Source organism: Anomalospiza imberbis, chromosome 1 (assembly GCF_031753505.1).
Source record: "Anomalospiza imberbis isolate Cuckoo-Finch-1a 21T00152 chromosome 1, ASM3175350v1, whole genome shotgun sequence".
Lineage (NCBI taxonomy): Eukaryota > Metazoa > Chordata > Aves > Passeriformes > Viduidae > Anomalospiza > Anomalospiza imberbis.
The window spans coordinates 87478790-87496591 of record NC_089681.1 but is presented as its reverse complement, the minus strand read 5'-3'; the positions used below and the strand labels follow the sequence as shown (position 1 = coordinate 87496591).

Below are 17802 nucleotides of genomic sequence, written 5' to 3'. Positions count from 1 at the left end.
TCCTTCCTTCCTTCCTTCCTTCCTTCCTTCCTTCCTTCCTTCCTTCCTTCCTTCCTTCCTTCCTTCCTTCCTTCCTTCCTTCCTTCCTTCCTTCCTTCCTTCCTTCCTTCCTTCCTTCCTTCCTTCCTTCCTTCCTTCCTTCCTTCCTTCCTTCCTTCCTTCCTTCCTTCCTTCCTTCCTTCCTCCTTCCTTCTCTTTGTTTTTCTTAAAGGCAGGGGACCTGATTTCTCTAAACAACCCCCTAAAGGTACTCCCCCACCAATAGCAGCCCACTGTAAAATGGATAAGATTCTCATTATGTATCCTCCATGTCTTGATCATAATTTCTTATCATGGTTGACATTCTGGTCCAGTTATATCAGGTACATTCTCTGTAAGTCCTTTAGAAGACCAGGATAAAACCCTGCTGAATGCAGGATCATTTTGCCTTGGGCAGAGAGTTAGTCAAAGTGCACATAGTTCAAGGTGGATTTCTAGTCAGATTCAGCAGTACTGGGACATTCTGAAAGAAGTATTTTTGAATTGAACATAGCTCAGAAGGAATTAAATTAGTTCTTTAATGCTTGGTTTTTCTCCAGAGCCATCAACACAAATTACTTTCTAAAATAGGCAGCAAATATAATAACACAGCATTAAACTGAAAAGAAAAAGTTAATACTGTTATTATGTGATGCATTTTGTTTCACTAAATTGTATGGATAATTTCCACCATAATTTCAGTGGTGTTTACAAAGATCTTTTAAAAATATTTCAGTTTAGCATTTCCTATAACTGTGTTTTTCATAATGTAATTGAATTTAAAATATCTGTTCAGTATCTCAGTTTTCTGAGATAACTGTTTAATGGTGTTTTTTACAGAGATAACTGGTAAATGTTGTTTTAAATATAATAGTGTCCTCAAGTATTCTGCACCTTTGTATTTTAAGGCTTTTAAAGATTTAATTAAGCTGGCCTAACACAGATTTACTTCTTTTAGAAAACATGTATTAAAGGAAAAACATTTTTGTAATATGCAGTGTAGTAACATCTGCTCAAACCTGAGATGTTTCTCTTTCTTCAAACTGTGAAGAAGATTTCTTCCAAAATGGTTATAGTTATATATACAAAATGTATGCCTCGTAAACACTCTAAACATTGCAAGCAATTTTCTGTTTGTGAGATTTCTTTTTTTAATACATTACCCTTTGTTGTAGTTTCATGAATTGCCTTGTCTGGCTGTGTTTAAATCTACAGGGATTTATCTTTAACTGTATTCTAATTGGTGTTACCTGGGTCATGTCATACTTCATTCTCTTCATGGAGGCTATTCCTGAGTCAAACACTTCTGTTTTTTGGACATGTTGCTGCACAAAATAATAAAAATCAAAAAACTCTAATTTATATAGAGTAAAAAAAAAAAATCCAATGTCATGATTTCTCTAAATACATGCTCTATTGTTCCCACAGACTCCAGCCATTTTTTTCAGCCTAGTTCTTCCTTGTAAATTTGCTATGAAAAAGAAAAGGTCATTTTTGTTAGGTCAGCACAGAAGATTCTGGAGATCTGACTGGAATAACACTAATGATGTCTTAGAAGCATTTTTCATGCACAAGCTAACACCTATAAATTAACTTTCTTTCTCTTTATCTTTACACCCACCTAGAGTGCATAAGTATTATAAATCTGCACAAGAACTGACTGGTGCATTTTGTTTAACAACTGACATCCTAACTCCAGCACTTACAGATACATACAATTTAATTGTGGCAAGGGAAGCAATGCATGCAGGAATTCAGTTTTTGTTTCATCCTGTTGCTGTGAACACCAGCCAGAAGTTAAAGGTCTTTGACTTCTGGCTAGTCTGTGTTTGTGTAAGCTGAAGTTTCATTGCTGTATGGCCAGACCTTCAGAGAGAAATGGAGGATCGTGGTGTGCTGTGTGTCTTCTACCTGCTCTGCCCACAGCAGCCACCAGTTTGTTGATTCTCACTGAAGAAAGGTGGCTGTTTGTCTCCAGCTCTACAGACCCATGCTCTTAGTATGATGCTGCTGATAATTAAGTACAGGATGGAAAAGATCAAAGCTGTGCCTTTCCCTCCCCCCCACATTTTTTTAATCCACTCCACAAAGGCTGTTTCTTGTTTTGAGGTTTCATCTCTGCTACAATGTTTTTTGGTAATCTCACCTGTTTGCTTGGTGGAGTTTCAGCTGGTGCTGGATTGCCATTTTAATTTGGCAACTTCAGAGTCTTGTTTCCCAATGGCTTGCCAGCTAAATTGGTGTGTTACAGATGAATGCACAGCTCACAGATGGTGTTTGAGTGTTTAGTGGCTCTCAGAAGTAGATATGTATTTGGTCAGGAGGAAGATTGCATTTTTTCTCCAGAGAGAGCAAATGTCCTTGGGGAGGTTTTTTGTGTCAAGGTAGAAAACAGTTCCACACATCAGGTACAGGGGACTCCCCTAGCTTAGGTACAAGTACTGCCTACAAATATAGATTTATTTATTTTCTTCTGGATAGGGTACAATGCTCCTATTAACATAAACAAGAAGTTTTAAATCTTGATTCTCCTGAATGTCTATAGATGTTTTAAGTCCAGCATTTCACCTCCTGTAGTTTTTAATTTCTTTTTTAACTGAGATAAGCTTGAATGTGACCCTGTAAACTTCTCTAGGTCCTAAATGCTGTTTTATTGCTCATTCATAAGATTGAGCATTCAGCATTACTTACTGGGTGAACAGCTTTACAGATAATGCTGGGTTTTTTGAGCTGTACTTCCTCTGACATCTTGTATCCTCCCCTGTGTGATTTGTGCCTTTTTCTCATTCATTCATTGTCATCTTATTTACTTAAAGCAGTCAGACAGCAATAAGTAGGGGAGGAGTTACATGCCTTCTTTTGCTTCTTGACTGGCCTAGTCATGTCATGAGGATGAATAACAGAGGCTGTCTACTGCCTTTTGTTCCTTTCTAGAATGAAATAAAAACCAGAGCTGCTTAAAAGTTCTGAAAGCTGAACTCGATTTCTTCACTTCATGTTTGTACCCATCCAGAGCTGGAAGCAGCCAGACTGGAATATTTTAACAAAGTCTGTTCTTGTAAGATTTCCAGACTGTTTTGCCAAGCCACTAAGCTCTTGAAAATGCAGTTAAGCATGAAATAGACAAAGTTCTAGTTGCTTACCTAAACTGCAGCAATGATGATAATAATTTGGTTTTTTGTCATTTTTGCTTTGTCATTGTCAGATGCTGCTCAAAGCTGAAATGAGCAAAGTTTTGCCAGCTCTCTACAAGGAGCCACACTGTCCTCCAGCACTATTGACACTCTGATTAAATTTTGTGATTCTTTCTTTGTCCAATGCTTTCTTGCCCAGCTGGGTAAGAAATCTCTTCTTTTGAATGTCTCAGTTAATTCCCTTAGGAAATTCTTAGTTAGCTAAAGTCAGGAGATGGCTCCTCAGCCTAACACTGTTGGGTAAAGGGACTGCTGAGGACATGAATCTGCTGCTCTTTGCCAATTTTCTGTTGTCGTAAACTCTTTTATAGCGAAAGCTGACTGTCCACCATCTTCAGGCTAGCACAGTTATAGCCAGAGGAATATGAATCTGTCAGCACTTTCTTCCCTTCCTCTTTGAATATTTCTTGGTCCACTAACCCAGAGTGTCCCCCCGCCCAGTATAGAAGAGCATAGTGGCTCCTCCAAGGTTACAGCTGTGCCAGCACATAACCCCATGAGTGTGTTGTGGGAAAAGTTCAGCTGCTGTGTTTGTTCTGGCTCTTGGCTATGCATGTAATGCAAACACACCTAAGATGTAGCTGATCCAGAGTTTACTGCTTGGGCTGTCTCCCATGAGCTGGCACAGTTTGGACCTTGGAAGGAGAGCAGCCACCATCAGCCTCCTCCTCCCCAGCTTGGTGGGGCAGCATGGGTGTTTACAGGTGCAGTCACATATCTGTGTCATATTCTTTGCAATAAACGAAAACAGTTATTGCAGTTATTGGATTACTCTTTTTTCCTGTTTTACACAAATGTTTAATTCCTAAAAGCCCTGCTTTTGGATTTTGGATTTTGCTTCTGGCAGTTTCTTTTTCCCACCACAGCTGCACCTGAAAAATAAATGTGCCATAATTTCCAGCATTTCTTCTATATCATGACTTTGAGTTTTTCAGTAAACAGTAGGTCAAATTCTCCTATGAGCTTTTGTATGTTGAGGAACTACCTAATGTCCTCTCAGGTCTTTTGTCACCTCTCTCACAACAGATAGCCCCTAGGTAGCCCTTGTAACTGTTTGTGGTACCTGCTTTCTTGGTTGCTTGAAAACTTAAGAATATCAAGCATAGGTATGACCTGGAAAAAGCTAGGAAAAAACAATGCCTCCATCTTTGGCAAACGCTCTCCCTGGTTATATTCACTTTGCATACAAATAAACAAAAAAGTAATATTTTATTAGGAATCCAGTGGATAGAATAATGGACTGTAACTCAGCAGAGCTCAGTTTGCAGCTCTGCCGTTGGCTTATTGGGAAAAGTCATTTGTGTCATCACCATACGGCCTGGGATAAAGACAATTTTTTTGTAATGCAGTACAAGCCTTGAAAAGGAAGAATATTATGCAGAGGGAATAATAATAAAGTTCTTCTAACAATAATAAAATTATGTGTTTTATATATATGTTTATGTTGTACACAGTAGAACGAACCATATTCTCTTCTGCCTCATGCTTCATCAGTGGTGCTTTGAACTGGTTTCCATTTGAAGGGTTACACGTATTAGTGTACTAATTTTAGATGTGCCTTCAGATACAGGTGTGGTTTTGCCCTGAAAGTGATAACATTTCATTGTAGTAACACTGGGCAGCATTTCCTGCATCTTCATTTCTGTTGATAAGCCATAAAGGACTAAGTTTAAATACCTACCATTTAGGGTGGTGGTGGGGAGGGGTCTTTTTTATTTGTGAACTGGGTAAATGTGTTGCACTGACTCTTGGGCTGTGAGGACTGTGTATGATTCCCTGAAGGTAATTCGCATAAACTAATTTGTATCTGCATTGGCTCTATAAATCTTCTCTATCTGTATGGGTGACAAAGAAACATTTATTTTGCCTTATTTTACGCAATGTAAATAATAGATACGTTCAGGATAGATCCTGAATACCTCAGCTGGTGAGCACCAGTGTAGCTCTGGAGTAAGCAGCGTTGCATCAGCTGAGGATCTACCCCGCCATCAGTTCTAAGTGCCAGCCTTGCAGTGCGTTATACAAATGTTCACCGTAGTTTGTCAGCAACAAAGCTGTCACCCAACAGTACACACTGCCTTCTATCAGCCATTACTTTTCTGTCATCATCATCAAGTGCAGCTTAAGAGAATCTGTGCATCGTTTCTTTCCTTCTGAACAATTTCCATAGAAATAATTGACCTGCTTTTATGGTAATTCAGTCTCTGCTGTTTGTTACTGCAGCATTTCCCAAGGAAAAATGCAAAACTAATGCCCTAGAACAAAAACATTCAGCCAAATTACTTACCAGTAATCCAAGGAATCGTGGATAAATCCATTGCTCAAGTGGCTTCTCATTTGGAACTTTATATAGTTTTTATCCAAGGGTTAAGGTTTGGGTTTTTTTGTGGGTGGAGGGGTTTATTTTGTTTTTGAAAGGTAATACTCATGCTCTCTGCCCTACAGCAACTTTATATAAATCTCTTCTGCAGACTGTATCTGCCATCACTGTCACTCCACCCCCAAGCTGTTACTACTAACACCAACTAAAAATATTTAAAGGGACTGTTTCCACTTGTTTGGTACATTTCATTTCATGTTTCTGCCTCTTCCTTTCTTCATTTTTCAAAAGAGTCAATAAGAGAGGTCATTTAAGCCTAGTGTTTTGAAGTGGCAACCAGTAAACAGCCTTACAGCATGATTAATGAGTACTCAGGAACAGTTTCCTGAAACTCACAAGTAAGTTGAGGCCAACTGAATTTGTTTTAAAGTAAATGATGATATTCCAGTTGTGGGCTGGGACTTTCACTGAGTCACTGTGTAGGCTACATTTTCCACCAGTTTCTACCACTGGCTGATGGTGCTCATGTCAAGGTATAATCTTGGGAAGTATAACCTTGCAGAGAAGTGACATTCAGAATCTGGATTTCCAGCGAGAAAAACATATAAGTGCTTAATTTCCATTTAAGAGTGGGAAATTGTGATCAAGGCATTTGATGAAAATCACAAAGTCTTAAAAAGGATAATTGCTGCTGCAAAAATAAAAACAAATGTCATTTGATTCTACCAAATGGACATATTTTTCTTGATTTGTTTTACTTCCAACAAGTTTGAGTTTCTGTGGTCTTTCAGGGCTGCTATTGCTTTTTTTCAGAGGAAAGGTGCAGCTAAAAGACATCATAGATTTCTGCTAGTTTAAGCGCGGTCATTCCATGGAAGGCTTTTGGGTTTGATAAGTGAAACCATTCTGAATTTCTCTACTTTCATTTATAAGTTTGATGGATTCCCATGGCTGACAGAGCCAGCATCTCAGCAGGGATGACACAGCTCACAGGGGAGGACATCAGCCCTCTTTTGACTTCTTGAAAGTGGGAGTAGTCTGTGAAGCAATGGAGAGATGGAAGCACATATTGAGTATTTCCACTGCCGCCTAAACCTTAGGGAAGTTCCATGGCCACACTTTGTATGGTGTGCTCACACTGTGTACAGGAGCAGCTTCCACAAACGAGTGACAGAGCTGGAGCAAGCGTGTTCATGGAGCTCCTGTGAAAGTACTGATTTCACTGGGAGGTCCTGCTGCAGTGAGCAAGGTCTCACTTTACTCACCTTCCCAACCAAGTGTTTTGGTCACCAAGGTTTTTCACTATTTCTATTGCTCCAGGACTGCTGTGAATGAAAGACGATTGAGTATTTTCAGTGCTCTGAGCTGTGTGCTCCCCTTCTCCATTTGTGTGTTGGGTTGGAGGAAGGACACATGTTCTTGAAACGTTTTACAGGTGGTCCATTGAATATTTTGTTCTGGTGTTGCTTATTTAGACGTAGCTTCAATTAGTAAATTGAGACTAAATGACCTAGTAGTAGATGATTCTTACATAAAATGAAGTGTTGAGCTAAATATTTTTTTTTTTTTAATATACATGGTTGCTCGTGCTCTTGGCACAGAGAGGAACATTGGCAGTAATCCCTGTAGGATGTGGATTTCTGACATGGGTGAGGCTGGATGGAACGTCTATGTAATTCTGCTTGTTTGATGAAGGATGAGATGAGTATTATGAGCTAAGAGTATTTTTTTTTCTTTTTTTCTCTCTTTTTTTTCCCACAAATAAACTATTTGGTCTAACTAGAATACAGTGTGGTTAATCCTGCGCTATTAACTTTTCTCAAAGAGTGAATGCTTTAAGAGTAAATTTGATGGAAGCTATTAAGGATGACAAAAACTTCTTTATATGAAAGGAAGTGTAGTGAAATCTAGCTGCAGAGTTCAGAACATTTAGAATTCCATGGTTATTGTAGTATAATACCACAGTCAATTATATTTCTTATTTTACATTTTTCTTTGTCTCTTTCTCACACAAGCCTAGACTATGAATTCATAATGTTAATGAAATGTGTTGTGATGTTCCTGTAGGCTGCTGTGGGAAAATAATTACAACATGAGGAAGGTCATTCATGATGGGGCCCTTCTCTAAAGTAGGACTTTGTGACTGATTAGAACATAAGCAAAATGGACTACATAACTTGAAAAAAAACCTTCAAAACCCCTGACAGATCAACCTACAGTAACTGCAAGAATCAGCTTTCTCAGCCCAACAGATCTTTCTGTGAGAAGTTTTAGCTATTTGTACTTGAGGCCTTTAATGACTCAAACCCTGTTTTTTGGTGCTGTGCCCCTGACAACTTTTCGTCCTCTCCTTCTCAAACATATAACTAAAGCCTGAGCCTGTTCATGAACAAAGGGGCTGGCTGACAGCCTACCATCTCCTCCACATGCGTCCTGCTCAACACTGAGGATCAGGGGTAACATGATGCCAAGGCTGGCAAAATCCAGCCCCTCAAAATCCAGCCTTATGGCTGGCAAGTTTGGGGGATTTGTTTTTTCCTTCTTATTCAAACCTAGACTAAAAGCAGAAACCTTTTAAGATTCTTCTCTATTGCTATTCACAGTTCTCTTTGTGACCGCTGGAGAAAGAAATGTACACAGCTACTTAAGAAATATGTGTAGACAGGAAGGTTCTTTAAAAGCGCACAAAACACAGTGCAAGTATGTCTTCTGCTTCTTCTTCAGTCACATGCTACACTTTAAAAAGCCAGCATGTTTTCTTCCACAAAAGGACCTTTATATTTCTGAACTTCCGGAAGCCTTAATCAATATAAATAACAGTTTGAGCATGATGACATCATATTCTGTCCTAGAGTTGTGCATCTCAGCTGCTTAGTCATTTAAATTAGTGGAAATAAGCATAGCAGTTAGAAGTTTTAAAAGGTCAAAGAAGCTACTGTCTTTTCAGCTTTGAATCAGCGGAGAGACTTCAGTTTCTGGGAAACATAATGCCAAGGCTGCATCTTGGCATCTCATTTCCTCCCTCCACCTCCTTTGAAGCACTACAGTAATTAACTTAAAGGGAAAATCAGATCACACTCAGTAGCAGAATCCTTTACAGTGAAAGTTCTATTCTTTCTATTTTCTCTTTCACTTGAAAGTAGAGGAGTTTTAGCCCACATTGTCTCCTGAAATATTTTGACTGAAGTGCTCTTACCCAAATGCCAAAAAGCTGTTCACAGGTTTTCAGTAAAATTAATACTTTTCAGTACAAATATGACAAGCTCTTTTACCATTTTCTCAGAAGGAAAACAAGTGATAAAGTGTTCCTCAGAGAACAATTTTTGAGAAAAATTAAAATTAAAAAAAAAAGGGCTTTTAAAAACTTTGTTTAAAATGTGGTTTGTTTTCCTTTTAAAAGTAGTGGCATGATTTCTGGGAGGAAGCCACCTCTCACCTAGACTGCCATGGATAAAACTTTTTTCTTCTTTTTTTCTTAATGTCAGATGCATTGTTTAATCAAAAGTTGTGATCAGAACCTGTGCCACATTATCTGTACAGCAGGACTCTGCAACTGTTGCTTCTCACGTGCTTTTACGAATGACTCTTTGTTTTGCTTCCATATATTTCTAGCTGCCGCTCTCCTGCTGCTGATGTGAAACTGTCCAGGCAGGTTGTGGAGCGTTTCCATTTCGTGATGTACACGGCCTTTTTGGAGCTGGGAGCCACATGCTGGCACTCCAGGGACTTCTGGCTGCTTGCACTACTGGTAGTTTTGCTTTGGTTCCTGAGACTTTATCTGCATTATTTGAGCCAGTGGCTCTTCCTTCGGACCATCTCAGTTCCTGTTACCAAGTAAGTCCTGCTACCCTCTTTTCTCTGTAAGGATATTTCTCCAAATAGCTTGATTCAAAGCAGGTCCTTTGCACTATGAGGAGAATTGATAGCTAAGACTCATACTGAGAGCTCAACATGCAAGCTCTGATAGGAGCCCCTGCAGAAACTGAGTGCAGAACAAGGACTGCATCCAAAGTCCAGTGATCTGATATGCAAATGTGCATATCAGGTGAAGATGTTAGTAATGTAAACTTTAAACCCAGAACATGACGTGTCCATTTGTGTAACTTGTGTCATGCCTACCTCTCTCCCATCTGAGATACTCAGCAGGCTATGTATCTTCCAAAAGATTAATTTATCAATTTGGATAAAGTATTTCAAAATGCCTAAGGAGTGCACAAAACTGAAGAAGCATTTAAATCATATTTCATGCCACCAAAGTGATCTATGAGTAAAGTACTTATAAGAATTTAACTTTGATATATCAGTTTTACTTTGAGTACTGCAATTAGTTGACATATTTTAACTGTATAATACATTGGCTTTAGCACAGGAATTAGACCTCTCTGGAGCATTACAGGGAAATCATTGCTTGTCATTACCTGGCATGAAAAAATCCAAAGATGGAGTACAAACTCACTAGGTGATAAATACCTGACTCTGTTCATGTTTTACAGAGCAAAAATGTTCCATCGTGCTTAGGAAAGGATATATTTCTCTGATAGAAACCTTTTTTTAATTTATTCACCTTAAAGCATCACATAAACCTTAATCAGTCACTATGAGCTAGTAATATGTGACTCTCTGACCTATGTCTGGTGTGGTAGTGGTATTGATTATTGGCTGAAATTTGAACAAGGTGTCTGAGCAGACTCTAGACAGTGCTGGGTATTGTTAAGGAGGTCTTCTAGATCTTAATGCAAAGCCAGCCATTTCTCACTTCTGGCCTTGCACAGCCCCTGTCGACTTAGCCAGCTGGCACTAAAACTTCTGGGAGGCCAAGCATCGAGAGTCTATGAAAACAAAGGGAACTCAACAGAAGGAAGCAATGCATGAGAGAGTGGTGGTCATGTTCAAAGCCACTAGTCACAGCTGTCCCAGGCAGTCAGCTAGATAAAGGATAATGGTCTCAAGCCAAAATGCCCTGGATTAGCAGTCTGTAACTGTGTGCCTGAAGAATGAGACTGAGCTGAACACTCTCTAGTCCTACCAAATGTAGTGGTAGCACTCACAAGTAGGGAACAGAATGAGAATCAAACCACTTCACTTTTAGCTAGGAGCAGAATTTAAACCATTTCAATAGGATTGAAATTTTTGCCTCAAATTTCATCATCTATGTGTAGTTCACAATGCCGTGCTATTCCTGTCTCTCACAATGCCAGCAAACTTGCTCATGATATGAGCTTTGCAAATCCCACCATCTCATGGTGGTGAGAGGGAATTTCCAATCACTTTAGGTGTGCTAACAGCTATGTCTTTCATAGGACATTATCTGCTTTGTGCAGTGCCCAAAGGTGCTGCTGTATAGAGATGGGTGAGCTCCTAGGGCCTGTGCTCACGTTGGCGTGTCTGGGAGGTAACACCTTTCTACAGCCTTTCCTGAACAATCCCTAGAGCCTGGATGTGTACCCAGTGAACTGAGAATCAGAGGGAATCCAAGGATGCAGAGACAGGAGGAGGAGGAGAATATTTTTTTTTTTCTGAGTAGCTTCATAGAGTTTTTGGTCAGAGTGTTGTGACCCAGATAGGGATGCAACTTTACAATGCAACATGCATGACCCTACCTTCTTTCAATGGCTTGCTCAGGAGCACAGACAAACACTCTCCTTTTGCTTGTTTACAGATTCCAGCTCTTCCCTCACACTGTGGAACTGTGCTACCAGAACTCCTTGCTGCACACCAGTGAAGAGTTGGCCATGGTTGTGGTGGGACCCCTAACCTTGAATGCAGGGCTGCTTCTTATGGTCCTGATCAGATGGGGCTGTCAGCAGCTGTTTGACTCATTCCCTTCCTTCTTGTCAAAGTTTATCATAGCTATGGGACTATGGACAGTGCTAGACCCTTTGGCAGTGTTTGTAGTGGATTCATTCCTGGGGGTGAGTCACTTAAAATAACTTGGACATGAGAACTTGAAGTAGTAGTTTGTTTCATTCAGTGAATCACTGAAAGATATGAAAATCCACCCCTGGCAATGGAACATGAAAGTTAAAAAGATATTAAATAATAATGTTATACATTACCTTTTTATTAACAAAATTCCCATCTAATGGAGTCACTGTGTTTCTGCATAAAATTAAGAGCACTGTACAAACCATATTTGGAGATGAGAAAGTAAATCCACTGCTGGAGTGATTGAATCTGCTTTGAAAAGAATTACTGCAATTTTGGATGTTAATGGGGATGGTTTAATGAGCAATCCTGATTATTAACGCTTCAGATTTTTCTAAGCATCAAAACAGACAAAATGAAAAAAATGGAGGTTATCATGCACTTCTCTGACATGCAAGGTAGTTAATATAATTTACTGGCACACCTAAAAAGACTTGTGAGATTGAAAGACAGACATCTTTCAGGAGACAGTTTAATAATATGTAAAAACAGGAGAGCAAAGTTCCCAGCTCTACCTGTGCCTGTGTATGGGCTGTGTAGCCCAACTGTTCTTGGGTGGCTGCAGACTTTTATCACATCTAAGACAATGCCCAGTGCACAAATTTCAAATTTGGGTCTCACTGGGTATGTGACACAGGCTCTTTTCAATGGTTGCAGGATGCTGAGATCTTTTCTGGGGTTGTGCTATTGCTCCTCTTCTGCCCTTGCTGGTCTTACAAAGTCATCTGTATTTCTCTTGCTCACTCCAGCTGAAGCACTAATCTACAGGTCTTGTTGTGGATCAGGTTTTCTCAGATCTCTTGGTTCTTTGTCATCTAACCTGTGATCTGCAGGTGATTTTCACTATTTACACAGTGTTTTCCAGTGGTTTTGAAAATTAAAATTCAACTTTTCAAGAAATTTAATTGGAGCTCACTTGAGCGGGAATTGCAATACTTTAAGCATGTGGCAACACTCTCTAGTTTTCACTTGGGCAGCCTGCATTTATTTATTTATTTTTAAATTTCATAATATAAAATATGCACAGTATTGAATTTTAATTGTAATTATTTGGATTAAGACTTTTTTTCCTAAAAGAAAAAGATGTATTTCCTCAATAACCAGGGTAGGAATACTGAAATGTTTACATGGATTTTTTATCCCCTCTAATACTGGTGTATTAATAAAAACTGGAAGAGAGGATGAGGTCTGCCTTATCTTTCCCACACTTGCATTGAGAAAATCATTGCCATTGACTTCAGTGGAATTATGCTCAGTTCTACACAGACTGGATTACTTATCAATTTCAAATAGCACTTGGTCAGGGGGAAACGTGAGATACAAGTAAAATAACTTCATTTTTCATTAAAGTGTTAAAAATGCACACACTTCTCTGTACTTCATATTGAAAATTTGGCAGTCTTACCTACCAAGATTATCTTTGGTAGAAACTCATTTGTTCAAATATTACACAATATAGTGTATGTATCCTTTCCAAAATGAAACTATATCTCTTACATGTGTTTTCATTATTGCATTTGTAATTTTTTTACCTTGGCATTCTTTCAGCCACTATTTCAGATTTGCTTGCCAATCTATTTTAGATCAAGTCTTTTTAAAATACTGTGTTTTGATAATATGAGTTATTTTAGTGCTAGAATGTATTTTAGTATTCAAAATGGCCTTAATACTTATGAAAGATGTCAGATAGCCCTGGAGACAAAGGTTTCTGTGTTTACTAACTAATGGTTTTTATTGTTAAGGAAAGGCTAGGGAGCAGTTGCATATTTTGGGGGGGTTTTCATATCATAGTCCAAAATGCTGTGTCAAATGTGTTATTTCAAATTTCATTTGCTGTCAGCTTTGTAGAAGGATGTTTCAGGGATAAGAAACATTCCCATGCAGTTCAAGTTCCTGTTCTGTCAGAGCTTTCCTGGGATCTCATGCACTTTGTCTGGGACCTCACTCACTTTTTCTGTCTCTGGCTTCCAAAATGCAGAAAACAATAACACCTCCTTGGCCACATGGATGTGTGTCACTATGAAAAACAGGAGTCACTGCAAAAGGCTCACATGACCACCACATGTGGTGGTGTGATAAGTACCTGAGAGAGATGTTGACAAATGTTATTTAAGCTATTTAAAATGAAGACACCGATCTTGGATAATGTCTTTGAGGACCACAGAAGGTATACAGATTTAGAGAGTACCTTTTTTAGAAAAAAAGTATAGAGAAGTAAAGTTCTCCCACACCACTTTTGCTTTGCCAGAGAGAATTCCTTGGATAAGAGAAAAATTTATTCCTATTTGCCATTCAGTCTTTTGCCTCTCTGGAGGAATGTCAACGTGACTGCTGTGCAGAGGATTTTCCTTGGTAGACAGTTGCTTCAGTAAAAAAGCAGTGGCAATAGCCAATTAATTTTTTTTTTTTACTTTTTTTTTTTTTTTTCAAGAAGAGAAGATGGGACAGGGAGATAGAAGAGAAGCAGAGCATTTAATTATTTTTGTAATAAATATGTGACTTATCTTTATATGTCATTACCGGTCTCCTGGAACCTTCAATTTCCATGACAGAAACCTAGCAGCATTGCAAATGGTGAAGAGAGAACAAAAATGTACTCAAGAATCACAGTCCTTCAATAGCTGGGCTTGTAGTTGTCCTTCCTTTTCTATATCCATTCCTTTACTATGCACAGCATTGCCAAGACAGCCAGAAATGTGCAGAAAGTTTTGACACTTCCTAAGGGTTAATCTAGTTTAGTTGCTCAGAAAGGTGCAGATTTCTTGAAGCTTAAAGGTCACAAATCCTCTCTGAATGATGGACACTGGATGCTTTGGTGGTGCAGTTTCACATGCTTGCAAAATGTGTCAGCAGGATCTAATATGGGTATGGCTGTCACCGTGTGACTTTAAAAAGGCAAAAGTGGAGAGAGGAATTTATTTTAGTTCTGAGCAGTAGAAGACCCATGATATGTAGTTGAATTCTTCTAAATTGATCCAGCAGAGGGCAATAATATGTCAATACAGTAGCTAGTTCCTAAGAACTAGATATGAAGGAAAAAAGATAAAAAATGAAAATAATAGATTTTTGGAAAATAAATAATTCAATATTATGCCTCCTTGGTCATTGCATAAAGGCAAATTTCAGCCTTCTGCCCCTGCCACTTGTCCTGAAATACACTAAGAGATTCCATTTCAAGCATTTCCACTGTGACATGGGTTTTGTTCAATAAGCCACCTCTATATGGTAGATTTTAATTGTACTAAAATAAGCTAGAAAATAGTTTATTTCACATCCTGTGCTTAAATTCAAATTCTGTCTAGCAGACTCCTAAGTTTCAGACTGTGTGCCCCACAAATTACATTTAAATCCTTATTATACAGAGATGCATGTTCCTTTGTCTTTATAGTCTAATCAGGTGTGACATTTTCTTATGCTGAATTTTTCTCCATGACAGCGATTTGGGAACAGTGTAGAGAAACCCATTGCTGATGCTGCAAAACTCTCCTGGGTGTTTCTAAGAGCAGGGGAGTCAGGAGTTCCTGGTGCCTTAATCACAGTGATGCTTTATACCATCCTGTTCATGATCTCATCAACAGCGTTGTACCTGTATTTTTTAAGGTATGTCTCTTAATCTCATTATTCCCTTAGGAACTTAGGTTTGTGCCTCTTCTCCTGTTAGATAAAATAAGGTGACATCAGAAAAGACGTATCAGTGTCACACACCCAGAGACCAAAATTGCAGATAATCAAGGAGGGGTTTGCTCCTACTTAACTTTTAATGCACTGGGATTGATGGGCACAGCAAGTCAGAGATGGAGTCACTTATTTCCTCAACAGGAACACAATTGATATAATGATTTTTCCTAGATTCTAGAAGCCTCTGCTTCTTTGGCTTCAGGCAATCGTGCCTATGAAAGGGCTTAAACTGTAAAGTGATTGTACCTTTTATTTGGGTACTTCGGAAGGTGTTGTCTTTAGCCTTAGAAGAAGGGGTTTGTGAGAAATAGGAAAAATTTCAGAAAGCTACATATGATATAAAGTGCAAAATCTCTGAATCTGCAGTAGCTTCCAGAGCCTTACAGCCTTTTGATGATACAGGATTTTTGACTTTTGACTGAGTAATTATGACAAGATTTAATCCAAATAATGTTTCCGTGACATTAGCTCATTTTCTAAACTCACTTCCTCATGACATTTGACCAACTACCTTTCTTGCCAGCTTTCTGGTAGACACCAGGAGCTGTGCAGGACCGGTGCAGGACACTGAAAATTATTTAGATAGATTGTCATATATATTGAATGAAAAAGTATATTTTTTTTTATAAGGATGTTGTTTATAATGCAGTAGGAATGTTGTGCTGGCCCTCAATTCACTCAATGATGAACATAGGCAAGCACCAATAGAAAGCCACATACAAAGGCAAGATGCAGGCAGGTGTAAGATCAGAAAATCTCAGTATACGCCTTCCACCTTACTGTATCATCCTTCAGTCCCCCTTCCACAAATTCTGTTGCAGCAGACAGAAAAAGATAAATGGCAATCTAAATTTCTGCAAAGCAGAGCTCCTATGTTCCTGGGAGCTGTACACAACTCCAATGTACTGGCAGTATAGTTAATTAGTTTTTGAGACGTTAATGCCTTCTTAATCATTGACTTAATAGTTTTGAATAGCTTCGTAAGTTTTAGCTGCTGTCGTTTATTACTCAGGAAAATTAATTTAAATTAAAACATTTGTAAGGCAGGTTTTTATGAGAATATTACCAACATCTTCATTGTCTGGGGAACAGGTGCAAGATCATCAAAGGTATCTTTCCTTCTGGATCAATTTTCCCGTAATGTTTTCCAATAAAGGGGTGGGGGAATAATGTTACTACGGGAAAAAAAGTTGTCTTAGCACAACACATTTTAAAAATGATTCATAGCAAAATACAAAAGTAAAGGGAAGATAGCAAAATCTGTTACAGTGTATAAGGTCTTTGAAGTTCTTTGCTTGCTAACAAAAGGAAACATTTTGAATACTGGAGTCTATGCAGAGTAGTTATATAATGAGCTTCTGCAATTGTATCAAGTTTCTCTTCCTTGAACATCTACAGCCAACACCATGGGAAACTTGTACCTAGGTAGGATTCGAGCAGCACACTGTCAGCCTAATAATGATAGAATTTAAACCTTTTAAAATGCTTTTAAGGACAGCATCTCTGCATTTCATAACACTGTTTCCTGAATGTGGACATAACAGCATTTGTTTTCAAGAGAGAATAGTATTACTGCAGGGTAGTAGCATCCCTTTGTGTGAATATTTCTCAGATGCCATATCTCAAATACATTCAAGTGGAATGTTGCTCAGCACAGAAAACGTATTTTTAAATAAGCATCCACCACATTTTTCTCTTGGAAGGTAAACCAATATAAATATTGAGGGATACCCTCTGTGCCTGAAGACTCCAATCCACAAGGGAGACTTTGGCTGTTGGTTGGAGGAGGAGGAGGTGATGTTTGTTGGAATTACTCAACAGTTTGCCATTAAACTGAAGTGTTTTGACAGTGTGTAAAAGAAGGGATAAGAAGACTGAACCCACAAGACCACCAAAGCAAGCAGGAGGAGTGTCTGTTTCTGCCACAGCTAGAAAACTTCATGGCAGCAATGGTGAACAGCCAGGAAGCTAATGAAATAAAGGGCAGGGGTTAAGTAGCAGTAGGCATCTATTTGTGTCTTTATAAACCAAAATACCTCAATAAATCTGATTTCCCATGCTTCTCTTGGGAGTCTGTAGTACAACTAGCATGGAGAGATATTCTAATTACTTTTTGGAACAATGAAGAGGCACTGGTTGCAATTCCTTCCTTTTAATTCTACCAGATATTAGAAACAGACAGGAGTTTGTTGGTGAAATGTTTTCTTCACTGTGAGAAAATGCAGACCTGTCTGAACAAAAAGTGTCTAGTGGAAAGCATCTGAATTTCCTGGTATTGAAATATTTTTCAGGGAAAAGCTTCAGAAATCTACATTTTTCAGTGTTAATAGCAAAACTGGCTTTGTATTTTCAATGGTGGTTTTCCAAAAAAGGATGAGAAAAGCTCAAGCTAAGATGTAATAAATTGTTTTAAACCACTAAAACTACCCTTTAATTTTTGGTTTGGGTAATTATTTGAAAAGCCCATTTTTTAATCAGACTCTTGGTAGGAAATAATTTCAAAGTTTTCTGTTCTTTCTGATAGGTAAATAAATGAACTTGTAGAGTATTATACTGGTTCTCATATGTCTAGAAAACATAAACTGTGTTTTGTTCTTTTTATTGTATTGGCAATAGAAATAGCTACTCTCAAGCTTATAACAAGGTATGTTAAGGTATAAGAAGTGT

General features: G+C 38.5%; 1 protein-coding gene across 1 annotated transcript in view; it reads left to right on the top strand.

The window, feature by feature from the left end:
* The window catches only part of LOC137471478 (uncharacterized), a 158771-nt gene that overhangs the window by 95622 nt on the left and 45347 nt on the right, over positions 1-17802 (top strand). Inside the window, exons 16-18 of the mRNA XM_068185896.1 lie at positions 9145-9366; positions 11192-11444; positions 14894-15057. Coding sequence (XP_068041997.1) covers positions 9145-9366; positions 11192-11444; positions 14894-15057 — 639 coding nt within the window. The remainder of the gene's footprint in view (positions 1-9144; positions 9367-11191; positions 11445-14893; positions 15058-17802) is intronic.